Source organism: Crotalus tigris, unplaced genomic scaffold (assembly GCF_016545835.1).
Source record: "Crotalus tigris isolate CLP2741 ecotype Arizona unplaced genomic scaffold, ASM1654583v1 scf7180000017633.3093840, whole genome shotgun sequence".
Classification (NCBI taxonomy): domain Eukaryota; kingdom Metazoa; phylum Chordata; class Lepidosauria; order Squamata; family Viperidae; genus Crotalus; species Crotalus tigris.
The window spans coordinates 1,204,901-1,229,735 of NW_024096527.1; the positions used below are offsets into that span (position 1 = coordinate 1,204,901).

Consider the following 24,835-nt stretch of genomic DNA (forward strand, 5'->3'; position numbering starts at 1 on the left):
ACTGAGATGTCCAGTCTCCTCTCTGATAACTGGCCAGGGAGGTGTGGTACCCCACGGATGAATTAAATGATGCAATGGGAGTGTTGATTTCACACAGCTGGTCTCCAGCTCTGAAGACAACTAATGTGCGCACAGGAGGACTTCTGCCAGCACAGGATGGAAAACTCTAGTTTCGGGTAAGCACCTTAGCCTGACTTCACTCTGCCTCAGCAGCCTCTCAGTTGGAAGCTCTGATGTGAGGCCATCCTTGGGCTCCTTCTGCTGTTTTCAGAGTTATCTGCTGACAAATGAACAGGCAAAAGACCTGAGCCCCTTCACGTCATTTTTTTCAACACCCTGTGGAGCTGGAAACAATAAAATTTGTAACTTGGCTTCTGATCCCTTTTAAAATAATTACATTTATTTATTGAAGCTATTAGATGGCTTCTCTCTGTGCAATATTGTAGCAGATTACATTATCATTTATTGTGGTTACATTTATTCTTTTCCCAATAACATTTTTGTTTCTATTTTACAACAACACTCTTGCAAGGCAGGACAAGGCAGCCCCAAACCATATGTTAGTGTCAAGGCCAAAAGTGGTCCCCCTACTTTTGCCACTGTTCACACAGCTAACACGAATACTGAATTAACAATATACTAAGCCATAAATTAACCAACGGGACGGGGTTCACATAACTCTCCAAACCTCACCTCCCCCTAAGCCCCGAAGTTAGCACTATCCAAGCCTGGTCGGTTTCACAAACGCAGCCGCAAGGTCTCCATCTGACTTGGCTAATCGTGGAGCGGGAACCCAGCCTGCTCGCATAAATCACCCGGCTCACCCGGGACACCCAGCACAAGCGCGAACCAGCGGTTAAGACTCGAGCCGAGGCTGCACGGCCCCCTTCTCCTCGCCTTCCTCCAGCTGGAAATGGCATTGCCCTTTTAAGAGCCCAGGCGACGGAGACAGGGAGGGGGAGGAGGCCCCTTTCTTGGAACAGCCACGGAAAGCCGAGGAGGTGGGGGGAGAGCGCGGGGAGGGGAGGGTCTGCCTGAGCCGTCTTCGTTCTTTGGAGGCAGCCCGGAGCCATCGGCGCGGCGCCCAGCGTCCTCAGTCGGGGTGGCGTCCGCAGGCTCCTCGCTCAGTCTAGCTCGGGGGGCGCTCGACGGCGGCGCAATGGGGCTCCAGCGCTGCTGCGGGCGGCGACCCCGATCCCCAGACCACTTCCTCCTCCAGCTCCTCTAACGGCAGGTGCCGCGGCGGGGGCCTCCCCCCGAGCCATGTACGCCAAGGGCAAGGGCTCCAGCGTGCCCTCCGACGGACAAGCGCGCGAGAAGTAAGTGCTCCGCTTCCCGGCCGCCCCCGTCGCCTCCTTCTCCCCGGGGACGGGGACGCCTCGGGACCCCACCCTTCCGACCTCCCCCGCTTCCAGGCAACTCCGCTTTTCCCTGCTTAAACTTTGAAGCCGGAGTTGGGCGGGCGCGCGCGCGCCGCTCCAGCCGCGACCCCTCCCCTGAAAAGCGCGCCCTCCCTCCCTCCCTCCCTCGGATTGGGTGCCGGGGGCTCCCCTTGGCGCTAGGGAGCCTGCGGGAGGAGGGGGGGCTCGGCGCTCCCGGTGAGCCCCGTCGGGGGAAAAGTTACGGGAGGGTCTTTCGGAATTTGGGGAGGGGGTCGCCGAAAACGGAAGAGTTGCTCCGGGTAGAGGCGGAGAAGGGGGAGATCGGAGGCGTCCTCCTTCCCCCGCACACGCAGCCGTCATCCTGGGAGAGAGGTTGGAGATGCGGGGACAGCCCCGGGCACATTGCGCTTTCGCCCGACGTGCGGCAAGAGGACGCGGGATTGAAGGCACCCGGCCGGCGGCATTTGCCTGGAGACCAAGCGCAGCCCACCCGGGGTGGCTAGGTGGGGGGACTCGCGAGTGCGAAGTGGGGTGCATCTGAGTGCAGCTTCCCCTCCATCGTCCCCCCCTCCCCCGCTAGCTTCCTCCCTGCATCGTTCAGTTGTTTGCTCCAGGCACACGTGGGCGGCTGGTGTCTCTTCCTGTCTTCGGCAGACCCTTTCTTCCCCCCTCCCTCCAAATCTTCCTGCGATCGGGGGAGGACGAGCGTGACAAGTGGAGTTTACCCCCCCCCGAAATGGAACCGCCGTGTCTCTGCTTGTATGCGCTGGAATGAGGACGCTGAATACCTTGGGGGGGGGGGTTGACCTCAGTATTCCTCAGCGCTGATGTTTGCTTGCTGGAGCCGCGGAGGTTATGAAATACGTGTTGGGGGGGGGCTACTCAAGGGGGGAGAGGGGAATATACGGGAGGGGGGAAATCAGACCTCAATGGGTAGGATTAAAACATGCATACCAAAGTAATTTACAGAGGAGGGGTCCCTACAATCCAGAAGCTGGCCTTGCAGAACTGCTTCACCCCCACACACACGCTTCCGCAGAGGGCTTTCCATTCCCTGATTTTGGATTACGCAGGCATGCATAGATGAGGTTTCTGCAATCCTCTCTTCTGGTTAAGATGAGGTGTGGAACTCAAGGCCACGAGAGACACAGCAAGCTGCTCCTAGCCACTGGACATGTTAAGGGTTTTTCAAGCACAGACTTCTATTGTTATGGCCACATACAGTATGGCTCAAAGTTCTGGTCTACGCTACCTGTGAATTAGGAACATTGACGTTAAAACATCTGGAGATACCTGTTGGGAACAAGCTGGCTCAGGATATCAGAGAGCTATCCATTTTGGATTACATATTTATTTTCTTCAGTGACCATTCACAAATTCTAAGATCTATGGAACAGAAGATTCTCTTTTTATGATATCTGTTTATGGTAGACAGATGCCATAGTAGTATATAATACTACATAAATATTAACAATAAAGTCCTTGGATAATTTGCTGGAAGGCCTGCAAATCTCTTTTTGCCTCTTTCCTGGCCATTCTTCTTTGGTTTAACAGCTGTTTGGCCAAAAAACATTTGGTCAGGGAATGCTTTTTTCCCCACTGTTTCCTCTCCATGCCCTGAACAAGCTTCAGCTAATTAGTTCCTTCTTGTTGAGGTGCAGTTTAAAACTACAAGAACAGCAGCAAGAGAGAAAGTTGGCAATTGTGATGGCGGCAGCTGGGCAGGGGCTGTGGAAACATATCGCAAATGTGGGGTCTAATAAGGTAAACTCATCATATCTAGGCTGCAGAAAGCTGGATGACCACTCGATAGCAGCAAAATATAAAGAATTTTCTGTTTCTCATTTCTTATGTCCGGTGGACATCTGGATTTTTGCATCCCACATAATGGTAGAACAGGAGCTTTTAAGGAAAGCAAAAGGGCTGTTGCTCTGTAGCCAGGAAAAAAAAATGAGACTAGAGAGAGCATAGCAGCTAGTAAGACTGTGCAATACATCATATTCAGTTGTACAAAGGTGCAATGGAGCACACAGAGTCAGAAATGTAACCTCTCTCTGCTGCTCTTTAAAGCAGCCATGTCTTTTTCCCAAACTGTGGAATAGCTGCAGAGGGTGCAATCCTAGGGGGAAAAAAATCAGATTGCTTTAAATAGCTACACATAGGTGCTGTGGTTGTATTTCTGCATGCTCTGATCAGGCATCTTTCCTGAATTATTTCCACTGCACAGTTCTAGTAGCTACGCTAATCTATAAGGGTATGTGTGAAAGGAAAATACACTATTTTCAGAAGGTTTTAAAAAATATTTCCCTCTAGAAAATTCCTATAAGGTAGTCCATTCAACTTAGTTCATATAATGTGATTCCGAGAGCTGCTTTAGTGAATTCCAAGATACTACGGTATATTCTTAACTTACAACCACATCTAGGACTAGAATTTCCGTTGTCGAGCAAGGCTTTTGTTAGTGAGCTGTGCCCAGTTTTACGACTTGTTTTGCTATGTTTGTTAAATGAATCACTGCAGATAAGTGAATCACACAATCATTAAGCAAATCTGCTTCCCTCGTTGTTACTTGTCAGAGGCTGGCTGGGAAGATTGCAAATAGCAGCTACCATTGCTATTTGCTGCAACCCTGTAAATATATGTCAATTGACAAGCACCTGAAAATTGATCACATGACCCTGGGGATGCTGCGGTGGTTGTAAGTGTGAGTACAGATGGTAAGTCACTTTTTTCCAGTGCCGTTGTCTTTCTTCAAACAGTTGCTAAACAAATAGTTTAGTAAGTTGAGGACTACCTGCATTCTGTTTTGGAAGTGAATCTCCAGATATTTGGGTGCATTTAGGAGTTTGCTTTGAAGAGAATGTGAGGCAACTGGTAACATCTGAACTATGCCTTAAGCTTGTGCAAAATTGTTGTCCGAGAATTCCAGATGGTAGACCCCATTTTCCTGACCTCATGCCTTTTAAGTTATGTTGAATTTGGATTCCCATTCTGACCAAGGTTATGGGTACTAGAAGTCCAGCATTTCTGGCAAGCATCAAGTTGGGGAATTCAGTGGCCAGTTTTGCATAGACCAACTGGATAATACCCTTCCCCCTGGAATCCGGTAGACCCGCACATTTTTAGCTTCCTGAAAGCCATAAAGGGCCAAGATTTCCCCTAGGCAGAGTTGAAACCTGAGGATTGCATGGATTGGAGAGGGTGGGCCAGGGGCCTGGTTTTCTTATTTTAGGTTTTTTTTTATTATTGCCAGCAGCCCAGAATTGTGTTTTACAAGATGGATGGCCATATAAATCTTTTAAATAAATAAATTAACGCAAGTGTCCCAGGAGGGGTTAATACCACAGTGTTTAATGATTGCTAGATCATCTGCCTGTATCTAGATTTTATGGCTTTTTTTTTTTTTGCCTGGCTAAAATCATTTTCTTGGCAAAGAGAGGAATTTTGCTCAGTTGGAAGAGCACATTTTTTTTTTATCTGCAGGAATTCCAGGTCCAGTCTGTGATATCTCCAGGAATTAATATCTTAGATAGCTGCTACTGGCAAAACACGGCTTTGAAATGCTGTGCCCTCCAACTGTTTCAGGCGCCTAGTAAGTTTCCAGGTTTTGTGGTTTGAGCACAGAAAGCCCCAACTTCAGAACCATCAGTTCCATTTAAATGGTTCTTGAGTTCAATGGTTGGGAAAAAACCCTGAGCTCAAGGAGAGTCCCTGATTATTTAGATAAAGTGCAGGCAAGATGGAGCAGTGGGTTGACTACTATGTGATACTTCAGCGTCATTTATGGTGAATACTGTATTTAAAAAATATCAGATAACACCGACTTATTATAATAGAATTATTCTTTGGATTTATGTGCTGCCTTTTTGCTAGGTGCTCAAGGCAGTGCATGTGGGGTTTTCCCTAGAACCATAAACCTGTGGGGTAGGTTGGGCTGAGAGAGAGCGATTGGCCTAATGTTCCACTGTGAGCTTCCATAGGTGAAAGTGGATTAGAACATTGTATTTCTCAACGTTGTCAGCTTGAAGATCTATGGACTTCAGCTCCCGGAATTTATCAGTCATCATGCTGGCTAGGAAGTTCTGGAAGTTGAAGTCCACACAGCTGCCAAGATTGATAAACATTGTTCTTGTCAATCACTTCAACATCTGCACTACAGATCCTCTTGTATGGAGGATTCCAAGGAAAGAAGGAGATACACAAAAACCCTGTCAAATGCAGAAAGTCAGGAGTCCAGACAATTCAAATGAATATATAGATTTATTGTATGCTAAAGCCCTCTAAAAGAATCTGACAATCAAAGCAAATTGGTGGTACATAAGAGCTAATGGGATTCAAGATGGGTTGGACTTAGATCTTTTGTGGGCATGAAGGGATTCAAGACTGAGGACGTGTTTGACTCCTCCCTTGGGCTCAGCCTGGTCACGTCCTACACACCCTTTCTATGTACAGATAGTCAGAACAGTATAGTGGTCATGTTGTTCAGATAGGACAAGAGCAGGGGTCTTCAAACTTGGCCCTTTTATGACTTGTGGACTTCAACTCCCAGAATTTCTCAGTCAGCGTGTTGAAGCCCACAAGTCATAAAAGGACCAGGTTTGAAGACCTCTAGACTAAAGGAATCAATTCATGCCCAGTGTCTACCAAAGAGCTGCACTGGATAAGAGATGAGAAATTTGAAAACTTTTAAAGGTAGTTCTTAATTTATGACCACAACTGGAACAAGAACTTCAGTCGCTACTAACTGATGCAGTTGTTAATTGTGTTGTGCCTAATTTTATGACATTTTTGCCATGCTCATTAAGTGAATTTGGTTTTCCCACTGACTTGCTTGATAGAAGCCTCCTGGGAAGGTTATAAATGGTAATCACATCACCCAGAGAAGCAGCAAATGTCATAAATACATGGAAGTTATCAAGTGCCTGGATTTTGATCATGTGACTGCAGGTATAGTAATGGTTTTAAGTGCGAGAAAGAGTCATAAGTTACTTTTTTCAGACAGTCATTAAATGAATGGTCATAAGTTGAGGACTACCTGAATTTTAAAAAGTATCAAGAAAACACTGAAAGTACAAAATGCCATAATCAAAAGGAAGAAAGAAATCTCTAGTTTGAGTATAAACATTTTTTTTTAAATCACTGCCGCATTTTGTAATACCTATATTGGACTAGCTATTTAAACAAAAAAATAAAATAGCTAGTATTTTTTAATTTTGTCCCCAGGAACTGGGACAGAATTCAAAAATATTATGGGTTTATTTCATGCTACCTATGTGCAAGAATCTGGTCAAGGCAAATCAATACTAGACGAGTCATCAGGATTCACGAGGGGTCGGATGGATTTAGGTCTCTTGCCGGAGTGTAGCAACTCCAAGTTGATGACACATTTGACCCCACCCTTGAGCTCAGCCTGGTCATCTCCTACAGATACATATAGTCCTCGACTTACTTCATTAAATGACCATTCAAAGTTACAATGCACTGAAAAAGTGACTTATGACCATTTTTCACACTTAGGACTGTTGGCAGCATCCACATGGTCACATGATCAAAATTCAGATGCTTGGCAACTGATTCATGACAGTTGCGGTGCTTGGGGTCATATGATCATCTTTTGCGACCTGACAAGCAAAGTCAGTGGGGAAATCCAGATTCACTTAACAACCGTTAACAACATCATGTTACTAATTTAACAAATGCAATGGTTCATTTAGCAACTGTGGCAAGAAAAGCCATAAAATGGGGGCAAAACTCACTTAACAAATATTTCACTTAGCAACCTAAATTTTGGCCTCAGTTGTGGTTGAGGGTTACCTGCATACAATTTTAAACAACTATATTAAATGCTTTTGAGAATGCCTATATGAGAATCAAAAAAAGACAAGATGGTTGCACATTAAAACAGGGTAGGGCTGTGATTGTATTGTCACAACTACCATCTTGATTTTTTGACACACGTACCCCTCCTGTTTTCAGACCCCATTTCTCCTGTTTAAAAAGACATTTTTATAAATGGAGGTGATCTATTAGGAACTAAAAACATGGCAACCAAATATGAGTCAAACAGTTCTTAACAGAATGAGTCTCCAAGGCTCTTGACTGCAGCGTTAATTCTTCAGCCCGTGTTCCTTCCTTCACACATGTTTAAATATCATTGATTCAGAAGAAGAAGAAGGACTTTGGTGCCTTTCACAGAATTGCTGGGGGGAAAACATTAGAGAAAAGGCTGCTATCGAATTACTTTTTGCTCTGGAAGGAAAGCTGGGGTATAAATCTAACAAGTCATAGGTTTAGATTTGCAGCTATAGATTTCTGGAAAGAAGCCCATTCCAAGTAGAAATGATGCTATTGGGGGAAAAAGGAGGTTGTGCTTTCCTTTTATGGCACAGGGCCAAGGCTGCTCTGGAGGGGCTACTGACTTAAAAGAAGGTGGGGGAATCACCTGTTTGAGATGGGCCTTGAGGACAAAGCTAAACAGTTTGGGGGACAGGGGAAACAGTGCCTGTTTTTCCCACAGCAGTAGAATTTGGACAGTGGTGGAGAGATGCAAGTAGCACTCTGCAGCACAGGAGCGTCAAACACAGAGCCTGTCTGTTGCTCTTTGAAACAGATGCATCTTTGGCTCTGCAGCTGCTGTGCAATCCTAGGATAGGTGTGGCTATTTTTTAAGGAATTGCAGGCAGGTACCTGTCCCTGCTCCTGCATGCTCCAGAGCTTTGTTTGTGGTTGAATCCAAAGGACTCCACTGTTTTTCATATGCAACTGCCAGACATTTCAAGGCAGTTTCGAGGAATGCAATGCAGTGCAATGCAAGGGAAAATTAATGTACAGAATTCATTAGTTTCAACAGGTATTAATAGCCGCTATCCTAATCCTAGTCTGCAGTATAGATTTTACAGGCCAGATGTTCCCCTATCAAGATTTCTTGATAAATACTTGATAAATACCTTCATTATTACTTTTTTAAATAGGAAGCTAGCCTAGTACTTAACCAATAATTGCATCAATGTTTTTAGGCCCAAATAGATCCTCAAGACAGAAAATAAAATTGGTGAGTGGCTGTAGCCAGGTGGATTTACACCCCCCCCCCAAATATGTCTACTTGCTCAGAAAAAGGACAGAGTGAGGCAGTTTGTCTTCAGGTAAATGAATATTTCATGCTTTGCTATGTGCATCCTGTCAGCTATTTTGTGCAAGTGCCCAGAATTCCAAATGTATCCATTGGCCCCAAAAGATTGGGGGCCTCTGACTTGGAGGGGATTTAATGTGAGATTTAGATACATTTATGGAGGAAGAAGAAAAATTTTTAGAAGCTTTTGGCTAGGATTGATGCATGGATCCTCCCTGTTCAGAAGCATTCTATCTCTGAATGTAAGTGATGGGCTGCTCCCATTGTGCCACATACTTGGGCTTCATGAAATTATCTGATCTGGTGGCTCAGTGTGAGAAGCAAAATATCGACTGCATGATGCAGTATGTACATTTGATATGATGGACAAGGCAGGTATTGACTAGAATTCCTACAAAGCACAATTAAGCTGGGTTGTCAGTCATTTTGCAGTAGGTATTTACGATAGGTATGTGTATATATTTTGCAACACACGCATATATTATTATGACCCCTGCTGTAATATTTAAAACTTTTAGCAATCAATCATTTCAAAATGGTTTGCTTTATTGTGTATCACCAGGAAAGAGAAAGTGATGTCAGAAAAAAAAGGGGAGCAAAGAGAAATGTCAAAAATGTAGTCTCCTCCCACTGCTACCTCTGGCTCCACCTTCTTTGTGGAAGAACCACCCTCCCCTGACAAATTACTCCCAAAAGAATACTTTCTATATCTGTATTTATCAAACTCGGCAACTTGTAAGATGTGTGGTCTTCAACTCCCAGAAGTCCCCAGCCAGCATGGCTTACTGGGGTATTCTGGGAATTGAAGTTCAGAGTTGCCAGGTTTGAAAAACACTGTTCCAAATCAACACACATGAAAAGGGCCAGAACACTTTTTTTTTCTTGGAGCTTTAGCAGCTGCAATGAAAACTCATCGGCTTTGTTCTGACTGTTTATTACTCTGAAATCTGATTTGATTTATGTGGCCACCCATTTCACCCTAGCGATTCTAGCAGCATTTAAAATCAGAATACAAACAACTCCATGCATCCATACAACTCAAGAACTTCATGGGCTGCAAGAAACAATCTGTACTCATGCCTAACCACACTTTCTGGCCTTCAAGGCTTTGCAAAAAGCTAGCTGGGTTGAACCACCTCCAATCTTGGGGGGGGGGGGTGTTCCAAAGGGCAGGAAAGGCATGCACCTTGGGCCTAGAGAGATGGCCTCCTTGATCAAGGGGATTCTCAGCCTGCCTCCCCCGCCAGTCCAGACGGACTGATAGAGGCAATTGGCTTGGTCGGGCAACCCGCTGTGCCTCTAAAATAGGTAAATTTAGGTGAACCAACTACCCTTAGCATGTTGTTTGGCTACAACTGCTGTGTCTCTAACTGATCTGGTTAGTGACACAGCAGTTGTAGCCAAACAACATGCTAAGGGTAGTGTGTTGTTTGAATACTACAAACCTGTCTCTGAAAGTCTTGACTAGTACAGGTAGTCATTGATCACAATTGGGACCAGAATTTCTGTTGCTAACAAAGTGGTTGTTAGGTGACTCCTGCTTTTATGGCCTTTGTTGCCATAATTAAGCGAAACACTGTAGTTGTTTAGTGAATTGTGCGATCATTAAGTGAATCCAGTTTCCCCTGTTGCAGGGTTGTCAAACTACCAGCCCACGGGCCGGATGCATCATACTGCGCCCACGCCATTGCCGGCAATGGAAAAAAAGCTGAGATACGTCATGACATGTCACGTGACGTTACGAGTTTGACACCCCTGCCTTATTGACTTTGCTTGTCAGAAGCCAGCTGGGAAGGTCACAAATGGTGATCACATGATTCTGGGATGCTGCAACCATTGTAAAAAATGCTGGCTGCCAAACACCTGAATTTTGATCATGTGACCATAGGGATGCTCTAACCATTGTAAGTGTGAGAACTGGTTGTAAGTCAGTTTTTTCAGTGCTTTGAACAGTTCCTAAACAAATGCTTGTAAATTGAAGACTACCTGTGGTCCTTAATGGCCTTATCCCACATACCTTTTAGCCAGTTCACTTTTTCAGAACACCAACTACTTTGTTGCTTGGAAGCCACTTTAGTATAGCATTGTATTTGAAAGTGCCAGCCCAGAAGTCAGGAGACTTGAATTCTAGTTCTGCTTTAGGCACAAAGTGACTTGAGGTCAATCATCCTCTCTCAATCCTAGCAACAAGGCAGCAACGCTGAAATCTTGGCAAGATAACTGCATGGATTCATCCAGGTAGTTGCCAGTAATGACTGACTCAGAGGGCCATAGAAAAAATAGTTATCATTATAGTGCCTGTACACAGGGTTCAGGACCTTAGGCTGACCTTAGGTTAGCTCACAGGGATAACTTTGATGACGACTGCATCATTGAAGCCAGAGCAATAGCACTTAGATTTATATACCTCTCCATAGTGCTTTACAGCACTCTCTGAATTCTTTGATAGACACTGGGCATCTTGCCCCCAACAATCTGGGTCCTCATTTCATTGACTTCGGAAGGATGGAAAGCTGAGTCAACCTTGAGCTGGTCAGGATCGAATCCCTGGTGTGTGGCAGAGTTGGCCTGCAGTACTGCATTCTAACCACTGTGCCACCATGACTCATATCCCTTTTATATATCTCAATAAAAGGGGCAGAACTTCGACTATACAGCTGCAGCCATCATATTTTTGTCCCCATCCCCAGAGACACTCCTGGGAAGTCACCTGCTGACCCTTTGTGAGATGACTGAAGTATCCAAGGGCTGTCCCAGCGTTATTGGGAGTGGCCATCTTGAACAGCATCTCAGTCTGTTTAGCAGCAGGTTCTTAGTTGGGTTTCCTTTTGGGTAAAGTGTAAAAATAAGTGGGGGTAGCTCATTTGAAGCTAGAGCTATGGAGGGAGGTAGAGGGAGGAAGTTTAGTGGCACGGGCTTCCTACAATCACAACAGACAGTAAAGGAAATAGAGAGGCTAAGACAGGAGTTTTCTCCTTGGGGCTTTTGACCACACAGTCGCAGCCACTATTTTGACTTCACTGGGACACCTGTAGCACCAGATTCCAATGGCCAATTTCATCCTTTAGCTATGTATTGTGTAATAAGAGTGTGGAAGAAAAATGTCTGCTCTTTCCTTCTCCAGTCTGACACAGATTTGATTTTCTCTGTAATTTCTCGGCTTCCTGAAGCTTTTGTATCACAGGTTTCTCTAACTGTGTAATTTCTCCTAGATAAGGGTTTCTCAACCTAGGCAATTTTAAGACGTCTGGACTTCAACTCCCAGAATTCCCATTATGGGTCTTAAAGTTGTCAGGGCTGGGAAACCGTGTCCTAGATCAGGGGTGTCAAAATTGCAACATCACATGACTTGTCGCAATGTATTGTGACTTTTTTGCCATTGCCAGTAATGGGGTGGGCGCGGTTTTGCTATGATGCATCTGGCCCTCGGGCTGGCAGTTTGACACCCCTGTCCTAGATCATCTTGATGTCAGGATGAGGCTAGAAAGGAAAAATAATTTGAGTTAAAAAGGATCATTAATGAACATTAAACCAGTACAAAAACAGAAGAAGTCATAGCACATATAAGTACATATGTTGTTCGTCCATCGATTTTCGATGAAGATTTTTCGATGAAGACCTTGACATCTTGTGGGTTATGGGCCATCAACGATGTGTCCGTAGGTGGCTAATAAGACCGATGTTAGCACGGAATGTTCTGCCACATACTGAACAAAGAAATGTAGACACTGTTACTTTAGCATTTGCAGCTCTGGCTTTGCGGAGTGCTCGCTTTTCTTGTGCTAAGATTGTCCTTCTGTGTTCATATGTCTGGCAACCCTGGTACACCAAGGTGCGCCATGTCGGTCGATCATGCGTCAGAAGTTCCCAAGAGATGGTGTTAATATCCAGGGACTTAAGAGAAGCTTTCAACGTGTCTTTGTATCGCTTCTTTTGTCCCCCATGCGATCGCTTTCCTTGAGACAGCTCACCATAGAAGAAGTACATATGTAATCATATGGAGAAATACAACCACTTTAAATATATGTAGTTTCCCTGACCAAAATGATTGTTATTCAAACGAAGGTAATCTACTATGGACAATAAATGTTTACCAGATTTGGATGAATTTGTTCTTAGAATATTTCAAAGATCTTTATTTTTCACCTAAAACAATTTTCCATACTTTTATATAATACTCATCTTAAGGAAATGCTACTTTTTCTGAGGTTTTACACTATCAAACTTGGCAGACAACACAGGAACTGAATCTGTTTCTTATACTGAATTTATATGTGCTAGAAAAAAAAATAATTGAACAGCAGGAATCATTACGAATGATTGGTGATTTTCCCAATTTCTTCAAAAACTTTCAACTACAAGGACTAACTAATTAGACATTGCTACCAAAAATAGTAATATGTGCCAATTTGTTTATAATCCAACCAGTGCAATCTGGAAATATTACAGTTAATGTTGAAAAGCTATGCAAAGTGTAATACCACCTATAGATTATCTTTTGGTCAATTCCTAATGAATTGCTGAAATAGATTTAAAATAAATTAATGCCCCTAAGTGTTGCAGTGAGTTTCTGGAAGTTCAAAAATCAGCATTTCTCCCAAAATATGTTTACATGTTCAAGAGAACCTGTTGTGTTTAATATAAGTATTTGATATAACATTAATGAGATACAAGTGAAGCAAGTGTATACCATGCTTCAGGCTATTCTTGGTTTTAATTGAAGACACCTGGATACTTTACAAAAGATTGATTGGGCTTGATTCATTTGAAACCAGGCTGGTACTTGTGGCAATTTTTTTTTCAAAATATATTTAGAATTTGCTGGGTTTCCATCTATAATTAAATCTCTAATTCTATATAATCCTCCTTATTCCTATTGCTTATGCTGTGCAAATTTATCCTTGTGCTTAAAAAAAAGAATATTGGAAAATGGTAGGAAAGGTGTTAGTAGCAGACTACAGTGGCCCCAATGCAGATTATTCAGATGCTTAAATGTAAATGCAGATGTCAGAATCCACATGCAAATATAATACAGGAAGTGGGTCAGATAGGAGCCATCAAGGGCTATCTACGTATAATGCATAGAGCCACAGATTTGTCAAAGCTACTTCAGTATGATGTGTGAACTCAGAAGATCGCTATAATTGAGCCAAGATGATATGAGCATTGAAAGAAATAGAGAGCTACTGTGGTTACTTCTACTAAAACTGGCACTCTGTTTACTCAGACGATGTACCTTTGATTTCAACACTAGCCAATGTAGATGAGCCAAATTGCTTTATTTCTTACCTGCAAGTTTCCTAAAAGCCCTGGTTTGTTGTTTAGCTGCAAGATTAATGGAGCTTGATCTGATCTTGCAAAATAATCCAAAACTGATCATGGAGCGGACAGTGCTGTTAATTCTTTGCTACCAATGCATCTTCAAGGACCTTTCTAATCTCAGCAGTGCTGAGGAGGACTTTTAGTTTTTATTTTTACTTATATATCGAACTCTGGACTGCTTCCAATCAACAATTAAAACAATATCAATAATAAAACAACACAATACCTTATTAAATGTATTATAACCATAAACATTTAAAAACTGGTACCAAAGTTAAACGTCCATCATACGGTTCCTCATTAAATCCCTCACCCACCTTTCTCTCTGCAGCATTTGGGGGGAAACCCAATTTTTCAATGCTTTTCGGAAGGCTAGGATGATGGAGACCTCCCAAATGTCAGGGGGAAGAATAATCCATAGGGCAGGAGCTGTCACAGAAAAGGCTCCCACCAGATGGAAATATTTAGGGGAAGCATGCCCACCCTCTGTTAGTAGGACAAATAGATGTTCTCAGGGAAAACTACTCAAGAATTAAGATTGCCTGGCCCTGCGCCATATAGGGCTTTAGAGGTAATAGTGCTTGAATTGCACCCAGAAAAAAACTGGAAGCCGAGGTGTTACATGGGTCAACCTGGACATACGTCACTGGGCTGAGGAGGAGTTCCTAAATATTTACAATCAGTTCATTCTTTTGACTGCCAGTCATAACAAATAAGATAAAACTTGCATAGAAGTGGCCAAACACATATAAAATACATTAAAATGTACAAAAATCAATTACATTAAAACAAGTGTTATTGCAATAAATATGTTCTTAAATAAGTAAAATATTTGAATTTCTTCCCCCCCCCCCAGGTTGGCACTGTATGTATACGAATATCTCCTTCATGTTGGAGCTCAGAAATCTGCACAGACCTTCCTCTCAGAGGTAAGAATAGGAACCAAAGCTTGGGGGAGGTGTGCAGAGGGGTGAATATCCATTGACGCACCTCACTTTAGATTTGATCATTGTAGATTGGATATATATTTTTTAAAAACTGGAGGTTCTATGGAGAGGATTTAATAAATGACAAAACAATACAGAGTTTGGAGGTGCTTCTTTCAAGGCAAAATTTGTCGTTTTTTTTTTTTAAATATTTTTCAACACAGACCAGGGGTCATCATACTCTAATGTGATTTGTAGTAATTAAAATAAAATTTTAAATTTCCCTTGAGTAGTTTTTTTAGCAGTGATAATGAAATGATTTGACACTGCCTTTGGGAATGGTGCTTTGGCATTCCAGTTTAGCTCTCAGTGTTATATTTCCTGGTGGTCTTCCATCCATTACTAAGTAAGTCAAAGCATTAATTGCCAAGGTGTTGAGCCAGGTGTGGCCAATTAGTGGGCCATTTTAAACATATGTTTCTGTTTTCTTATTTTCTCCTAGTTACATACTTTTATTCAAGGAATTCCTTTGTGCCTTCAGAGCATCCCTTGGGGATGGGGGAAAAGACAAATCTGAATAAAATGTTAAAATCGAAATGTATAATTGAAAGGTACCAGATGACAGAGCTGTGTAAAATGAATTGTTCTTCTATTTGCTCCATTTTATCTTTCTGATTCAAGTCTCTCAGAAGCACAGTTCGCACTATTACTACTGCAAAATCTTAATAACACTGAATTTGCAATCCAAAGAGCAATCCCCTTGAGCAAAGAGCAAATTCGCAAATAAGTTTGGAGAAAAAAATATTCCTTGGGAATCTTAATGCAGTTATAGCTTAATAATGTCGTTAGTGATTCAAAAGAAAGACTTCTCCAAGGACAAAAGTCTGATCTGGTACCTCCACACCCACACTCTCATGAACCAGATGCCAGAGTTTATCATTTCTAAGAACAGAATAGTTTTGTTGGATCAAGCTAATGTCCATTTTAGTCCTGCAGTGTGTTTCCCATAAGAGGCCAACTTGATGCATCTTCAGTGCTCCTACGAAGAAGATGGAGACATATTTCTCATACAGTAGGGGCTTTTTTTGCAGGAGTTTAGAGACATGATTGCCTTCAGCTTGAGGGAACATCAAGTGATTAAGACCAATAGCTCTTGAAGGGTCTGTCCTCCCTTAGTTTATTCAGCCTACGTTGATCTTCAGTTTTTTAGATTACTGTCCATCACTCTGTCTTAGAATACAGATAGTTCTCGGATTACAACCATTTGTTTGAGGACACTAAAAAAAGTGATTTATGACCACTCCTCACACTTATGACCATCGCATCATTCCCACAATTGCATAATCAAAATTTGTGAGCTTGGCAACCGGCATGTATTTTCAACAGTTGCAGCCTCCCAGGGTTATGTGATCACTGTTGGAACCTTCCCAGCCAGCTTCCCACAAGCAAAGTCAGTAGGGGAAGCTGGATTCATTTAACAACTGCATAATTTACCTAACTGCAATGATTCACTTAGCAACTGGGCAAAAAATGGTCATGCAATTGAGTGCGATTCACTTAACCACCGCCTTGCTTAGCTACAGAAATTCTGGTCCCAATTGTGGTTGTAGGTTGAGGACGACCTGTAATAAATTTCATTCCTTCCTACTGCCAGGTAGGTCACAGTGTCCTGGATTAGTTGGATGGAAGACTGCAGGAAATTCCATTGCTGCTGAAAACTACGTCTCTATGTTTTTTTTTAAATCCAGAAGATGGCAATCAAGGGCAAATTACTCCCATGGTGATGCCAAAATGTCACATGAATATGTGTATGAGGCTGGTAGGAGTTGGGCTGCACTCGAAAGAGGGTTACTTAATTTTTTTTGCTAGTATTCTAAACCTTGTTGGGACTTCCCAAGAAGCCTTCATCTTGAAGTCTTAGCCCTGTTTCTGCAATTAATGCTTTTCAATGGAGCCAAAAGTGTTTTGCTGCTGATTTTCATTTATACTTGGTGTCTGATACATCTCGCTGCAGTGCCCAACAGTAATCAGCCAGAATTGATGGATTCTAGTTCCCCTGATGCTGTTTTTCCATTGTGGCAATGTCCTAGTGAAACCTTTCACCATGTTCATCACTGATTGAACTAGGCTTTTGGGAAGAAATTTCAAGTGTGAATGTAGGAAAGGAATACAATGTACTGCATACTATAAGAAGCTTGTCACCAGCTGAACGTATCCCAAAGAAACTTTTTCATGAGGCAAATGGACTTTCTTGTTTTTCCTTGAAGATGTTTTGCTTCTCATCCAAGAAGCTTCTTCAGCTCTGACTGGATGGTGGGGAATGGAAAGATTTATACCCCTGGCAGACAGCTGGTCATTTGCATTCTTTTAGAGAGTCATAGAGTGGCTTATCTGTGTCTTCAGGGTCACCTGAGTAATGCAAATGGATGTGGAGCCTTCTTGGAACTGTTGAAAGGACTGTGTTGTAGGCTAGAGATAGATGATGTCGGATCCCTCCCCCTCTGTTGAGAGAGGGCTGTTCAATTTTGTCCTAGATTCAGATTCAGCAATCCATCTGCATTTAAAAGACAAAGGACACTATTTTGAAGACAGCAGGGTCCACTTTTTGAAGAGAGGACCACTAGTTTGAAAGAGGGGTCAAAGAGGCAGTCTGTGTCAAAACTGAACAGCCCTCTTTCAACAGAACAAGAAAGTCCAGTTGCCTCATGAAAAACATCTTTGGGATAATTATTGCCTGGATGACTGAGAATCTCCATAGATGTTCAGCTGAATGTAGTTTGGTACTTTGTTGCCAAGAAAATTCTCAACTACATCCTTAAAAGCTTTCCAGGTAATTTTCTCTGGCCCCACTAACATATCATTGTACTGCTTGTCATTGATGATGTATCTCATCTGCGGTCCAACAAAAATGCCTTCCTAAATCTTGGCATGTTCTTCTTGGAAACATTGGTCTCAAATAACAGAACCCTTCACTTTCCTTGTTTATGGCTTTCACAAAATTTTTCATCAGTCTGAACTTTATTGAAGAGGGGGCAAAAATATCTGAGCTATATTCCAAGCAGCAGAACCACTACTTTTAGATCTCCACAGATATTCCAATTGCACTTGATGTACTGGATGTGCTTCAACAGCAGTTCCATATTTTCATACGTTTCTTTCATGTGTGCAGCATAGTCAAGTGGTACTAAAGGGTGTACAAGGCCATTGTATAAAAAGAGAAAATTTACATAAAATGCTACTTTGATAATTTAAATTACAGATTATTTTTGTGATTAGCCACCTAAAATCTGTAAGATAGACCCAACGGTGTTGAGGAAGCAAAATGTTTGTGGTCCAGTAGAGCTCTGAGTGTTGTAGTTCTGCCACTTTTGAAAATGCTAAATTGGGGAAAGCTGGTCTTATTTATTTAATTGGTACTTTATTGCTTCTCCCCAGATCCGGTGGGAAAAGAACATTACGCTGGGAGAACCACCTGGCTTCCTTCACTCCTGGTGGTGGTAAGTAGCATCCACAGTGTTCTCAATTGGATGGTGGGTGGAATGTGTTGTCTAGATCAATGTTTTGTACCTTGTAACTTCAGGATGTGTGGACTTCAACTCCCTAGCCAATAGGGAGAATAACCAGTAACAAATTTTATCAGCTGGCTAGGGAATTCCAAGACACAAAGTCCACACATCTTAGAGTTGCCAAAGTTAAGAAAGGTTAGTCTAGAAGATGGATATTCCTTTGATTATTCAGTGTCAGTCTTTCCAAATATGATACTCTATGGGTGTCCGGACATCACCTTCCACAATCCCTAGCCAAAACTATTTGGAGAGCACAGATTTGGGAAAGCAGGTCTGTGAACATAGGGAGCTATTTCCTATCAGTTTAGCTTATGAAATTTATTACTGGCTATTTTGAATGATGGAGATTTTCCAGGATCTTGGACCAGAGGGGATTTTTCCACTACACACTGGTTGAGATCTTTTTAAGGGGATATGCTGTCAGATATTGAACTCTGAAACTTTTTCAGATAACAAATCAGTGCACTGAACAAGTTTCCTTTCCTCTTTGATAACACCATTAGTATTTGAGAACAAGGTTTCCAGTTGAAGGTACAGCCATGAATGAATCAAGGCCAACAGACATTCATCCTATCCTGCTTGTCAGAATGTGCTGGTAGTCCTCACTTACCAGTAATAACCTCAGTTGGGACCAGTGACTCCACTTCTAAGTGTCACAATTGTTAAATGAACTATCACATGACCAAGTCAGACTTGCAACATTATTTCGGTTGCAACCATTAAGCAAAAAAATGGTGAGTCATTAAGAACAATATCATGTGACCAGCTTCCCCATTGATTTTGTGTGTTGGAAACCAGCAGTGAAGCTCACAATTGGCAATCATGTGATTGTGGGATACTACAGCTGACGTAAAGTGCACACTGTTGTGAAGCTCCCAGGTGGCGACCATGCAACTGTGGGGACGTTGTGACAGCTGTAATTGTGAGGACTGGGCGTAAACCCACTTTTTCATCACTGTCATAATGTTGAACAGTTGCTAAACAAGGCAATTGGTAAGAGAGGACTACCTGTATTCTCAGCTGGGCTCAAGAGCCAATTTGGTATACTGTTAAGGTGCTAGACTACAAACCAGGACACTGAATTCTAGTTCTTGCTTAGGCAGGAAAGCCAACTGGATGACTTTGGGCCAATTGTTCCCTCTCAGCCTCACAGTTGGTTGTGGGGAAGACAGGAGGTAAAAGTATTAAGTATGATGTTGCCATGAGCTGACCAAATTAAAAATAAATAATAATAAAGAGGAAAGCAAAGGGAGGGAACGAAGAAAGGAAGGATGGATCAGCATACTGAGAGTATCTGCATTTCTTCAAAAAGCAAAAATGGAGCAGGTTTTAATTTACTAGTCCTTAATGCAGTTTGAAATAGAGCATGTGGAAAAACTTGAGAAGTTGGGACGATGGCAGAAGAGATGGCATCAAGGTGCCAAATTTCATATAACATACGTAGCCACTGGAATCTTTCTGTACATAATAGATAGATATACACATTCAGGCCTACCACACCCATCCTTGTTTCTCCTGCCTTCTGCAGGAGTTTGCTGGCAGGAAAAATAGGGTGGAGACAGTTCCCGGAAGGTAGGGAATTTTGGATACCCTTGGAAGAAGCATTGACTGGGGAAGAGTGTGTGTGTGCATGTCTGTCTGTCTTGTCTGTGTATCTTCTGGGTTTTTGCTCTTTCAGTCCCAACCTTAAAAGTCACCCCCTCCTCCCAATTCTTGTTGTTGGCTTCAGGCACAACTGGAACACATTCAAGAGCTTTCCCCCCTCAATGCACACTCCTTCCCGGAAACCCCCCTGTCCGTTGCGGCGTCTGGCTCCAGCTTCTACACATGGATGTGATTTGGTGGAATCCAGAGGCAGAATATTCCAGGGACCTAACTGGGGGTGGCGGCAATGGAGATCTGGCTTGATAAGTGCCCCCCCCTCAACCCTTGGCTCTTATCACAGGGAAAAGGCCTGGAAAGGGGGAGGAGGAGCAGTGGAAAGAGAGTCTGGAGGGCATGATGGATGAAGTGCTGCACATCCCCCTCTCCCCACTATGCTGACTCCCCCTGCCCCAGTCTCAAAACTTGGCTGGCTCTTCGGTTTTAGACTGATGGGCCTGTTCGGAGCATCTGCCTTCTTCCAACTGCCTTCCCTCCCTCCCTCCCTTCCACCACATCTCTTTCTTTTTTCAAGGGGCTGATTTTGTTTTATTATGTACGTGATCGTGCTGCAGCTACATTTTCTACACTTTTTCTCATTGCATCTTTCCCATTTTAAAAAGTATACTCGCAAATTCCTTTTCCTTTGTTTTCCCTCTTCTCTCCTTCCTCATGCCCTTTTTTTTTTTTTACATAGTTGCTTTCTTTCCTTAACCTTTCTCTCTGAATCTTTCTTTTTGGTGACACATTTCTCTATTGCCCTTCATGGGAATCAGATTTGGGGATCAGGGGACAATAAAGCAATAAGATTTGGCAACATTACGGTATATAGTAAGAGACAAGTTCATTAAAAGCGTCAAAAGTGCTCAGACATACTGTTGAAATTACTAGATTTTCTTTTATCTGCCTGATGTCGTATGCATTGTAAGGTATTTGTCTTCCTCCTGACATCTAATTAATTGCTTGTGGCAAAGTATATAAAGTATTTGGTTTGAAGGATTAAGCATTGTAAACTCAATTACCTACACACAAAGACACAAGCATGTACACACAGAGATATATATGTCTGTGTATATAATATAGCTAACAAAATATAGTTTTATTATATGCTGAGTCTTGATTGGCAGTTCCTCAATTATTGATTCTCTGTCCAAAAATATCTATAGTATATTCCCTCCCTCCCTCCCTCCCTCCCTCCAGATCTGTAAAGCAAAGGAAAACGGAAGTAAGATCGTAAGCACTGTCATGGTTTCATTTAGCAACCACTTTGCTTAAGAGCTGAGTTCCTGGTTCCAATTGTGGTCGTTAAACAAGAATTACCTGTATTTTCTCATATCACTTAGGAAGGGTGAGATCCCATCTATCGATCACTCTCGATAGATGAGATCTATCAAGAGTGAAATGCTTCTTGTGGTAGTGTATTCAGAGCACTTAACGCATATATAGCAAAGTGTCATCAGATACTGTATATATTCAGACACATTTTGTATTATGCCTTGTGGAGTAACACCAGGATATTTGGGCAACAGCTTATTAGAACTGAAACTGCCTGTTCAGTGTGGTCCTCCAGAGAGGACCTATTGCAGGACTGCTTTCCTTAGAAAGTATGGGCCTTATTGACCAGATGACAAGCCTTCTCGGTTGTGGCCCCCACATTATGAAATACTCTCTCTCTCTCAGAGGCACAATGTTTCTGAACTTGCTGGCAATTTGTAAACAACTCAAAGTAAATTTCGTTTCAGTACACGTTCCACATTTAGAATAGATTAGATCAGATTAAATTAAAGATTTACTGTTGTTTTGGATTATATTCTTTAAATTATTTATATTAAATTTGCATTTTTGCTTTGTCTTTATTGTATCTTGCCCAGAGAATCGGGACTGGTCCAAGTGATAAATATTGTTAAATGAGTAACAATTTCTTTTCTTTTTTGTTTTTCAAAAGAATATGGGAATAAAATCAGGCACAGAAATCTCTTTCTCCTGCTTGCAATTTGATCAGTCTTCATTGGCAGCATTAGCCTTCTGGGTGATAAATCCAAAATTTTTCTTCTTCCATTGCTCTGGGTCATTTTTAAGTGAGGGCTGAGCTTTTCAGAATATCCTATCATTTAGATTATTGTGATCCTTATTAATGTTATAAGAAATGGAAAGAAAGAGGTCTCCTAGCAATCTCATTTGGTACATGAAATTACAAGTTACTGCATACACTAGTTTGTCATTTTGGTCATGAACAAATTTATTTCAAGGCAGGTACGTATTTGTTTCAGCAGAATCCCAGCAAAAAGGCTGATAGCCTAGGAAATAAGCTTTGCAAAATTCAGTGAAGCTCAGCTCAGAGTAACATGCAAAATACTGCAGTAATCTTGGGCTCGTTTACCAGGACGTAAGCCTTGGTGAATTTAATGGGGCTTCCCAGACATAGTATGTGCCAATTCCCCCTAATTTATTTGGATAATAGAGCTATTTTGTCAAATTGGAAGAGGGACTGATTTTGTTTGCAACTGAGAAGCAGAATGTTAATACCGGTAGTTGTCTAGCTGCATCGTTTTGATCATGGGCATCAGTCCCTGTTCACCTTTCTTTTTCAGAAATAGTTCAGAATAGTTCCAAGTCACCTTTAGGAGCAATGGGCAGCATATAAATTTAATAAATAATAAATTTAAAAAATAAAACTCAGTGGGCAGTAGCTCCCAAATGACCTGCCCATGGTAACGGAACGGCTTGCTCCTACAACACCTTAAAGCTAAGTGCAGGTTATCAAAGCACGTTTTGTGTAATGTGCAATTCTCAAACAGTCATCAAAATGATGACTCAACATGATGGCATGGATCATACAACATACTGAGACCGTTGCTGGGTTTTGTCACAACAGGGTGCAAGTACAATTGGCCCAGCCCCATTTTACCGTCATGTGGTGTAGTTTATGAACCAGCAACAGCAGGTCTTCCTGGGCCTTCTCAATTTACAGCAAGAATCATGGCCAAAGTGAAGTCCGAGTGTATAAATCTACCGATACATATGCTTGATGGCAGGATAGACATTCCTGGTCCATGGCTAATTCTCCTTGTCCCGCTAAACATTCTTGGCAACTGTGAACTCTTGGCAGACACTGGGGATAGTTATGCTCCCTTCTGCCTCTCTCTCCCCCCCCCACCTCCGCCAAGACTTTGCAAAAAGACCACAAGGGGAGAGGCCCCACGCAGCAGTGGAGATCACATGACTCCTCTCCCTTGGGGCCAGGGGACTGCTTCCCAGAAATCCAACAAGTAGCCTGATTTATTGGAGGCTGAAACAAGCAAGGAGAGGATCCAGGCTGCTAGGCTTAACCCTTCAGAAGCTAGATGGAGCCATGTTAAGCAGGCGTTTAGCCACTGGAGGGCTTGGGCATCTGAACAGCTACAAAAAGACAGATTGTCATCCAAAGACAGATCCTTGCTTTGTTAGCATTAGGGTGGGAGCCTGTGGTGCCCTTATCTAACTCATGGCCTAGCCCAGAAAGTTTGATGCCCAATTGTTTGGTTGATGTTAGTGTCCTTTATAAACCTGCCTGACCTGTTGGATTGCAAGGTGAAGTTGGGAGAAATAGATGAGAGTATCGTCAAAGGGAGGGATGAAATTTCATTTCATCCTGAAATTACATTTCATTCTCTTTAACACTAGCTGTTTGCCCAGCTTCTGCAACTGGTAGCTAAGGAGCAGCTGCCAGCGTCTTCTGGCAGTTTCTGCACAGGGATTCTTTTCCCGGCGTTCTGATGTGAGATAGAGTGCCGTTTTTTTTCTGGCCCGAAGGCAGTATGTCCCCTTTGGGTAGCACAAAGCAGTTCTTTGCTCTGAAAAAAAAAAAAAAAAAACTAAATCAGCTTTTACTTCATTTAAAATTAAATGTAATAATACTTTCTGGCCATATATTTAACCATCCTGTCCTCTTGTGGCATTAAAAATTACCATTTGATAATTATTTCTGGAGTTGCTGAGGATCATAACTTACTTACTTTCTTTCTTTCTTTCTTTCTTTCTTTCTTTCTTTCTTTCTTTCTTTCTTTCTTTCTTTCTTTCTTTCTCATTGAATGAATGATAATCCATCTCCCTCATAGAGTGCTTTCAATGTCACCATAACTCCAATGATTCACTTCTGATTCAGGTTCTGCTACAGGATCACTAGTTGGGTTTCGCGTTTTTTTTTTAAAAAAACCCTCAAAACTACTATTCACCTTGGGTGCAAACATCAGTTCATGAGTGGCCCATCAGAAAGCACTATGTTAGCTGGACCAGGGTCATCTGTAGGGTTGTCAAAAAAGTCAAGATGGTGGCTCCACTTCATATAATCGAGGCCTTGTTCCTTTTTTTAGGTACAGTACAATTGATATATTGCCTTTTTTGTCCTGCTGTGAGGATGTCCCTGACCTATAATTAACCACAATTCTCAGTCTAGCTGGCTACATTCTTTAAACAAAATCTTAAGAAGATCAGTTAAAGCATTTAGCATTCATATCCCATGTTGAGCTGAGTTAGGTTTAACATTTGGGGTAACAGAGCACATTGTGAGTCAGTCCATTTGCTCAGGTTGGTTCAGTATTTTGTCTGAATCCAGAAAACAGGTTATATAGGAAGTGGTATAAACATTTATTGAGGATATTGTCATTGTGGGGAGAGAACCGTTAGTCTGGGGTAGTCCAAAATTAGAAGATTGGTAGCACCTTTTTAGACTAACAGTGTTATGTCCCGAGCCTTTGCAAACGGCTCGGGCGTTTGCAGGCAGTCCCGGGCAGGTGCAAAGCTGCCCGGGACCAGACAGGCTGTCGCCAGCGCCGTGCGCATGCGCGGGTGCTGGCGCGGGAAAAGTAACCCATTTACCCGGGAGTTGCC

General features: G+C 42.5%; 1 protein-coding gene across 2 annotated transcripts in view; it reads left to right on the forward strand.

The window, feature by feature from the left end:
• The first annotated feature begins 369 nt into the window (after positions 1 to 369).
• SSBP4 (single stranded DNA binding protein 4) overlaps positions 370 to 24,835 on the forward strand; it is a 56,424-nt gene continuing 31,958 nt past the window's right edge. The window contains exons 1-3 of one of the 2 annotated variants that reach the window (XM_039334696.1): positions 370 to 1,319; positions 14,690 to 14,762; positions 18,195 to 18,256. In XM_039334696.1, the coding sequence (XP_039190630.1) occupies positions 1,264 to 1,319; positions 14,690 to 14,762; positions 18,195 to 18,256 (191 nt within the window). In that variant the 5' untranslated portion in view covers positions 370 to 1,263. The remainder of the gene's footprint in view (positions 1,320 to 14,689; positions 14,763 to 18,194; positions 18,257 to 24,835) is intronic. The other variant, XM_039334695.1, reaches the window with a different exon arrangement.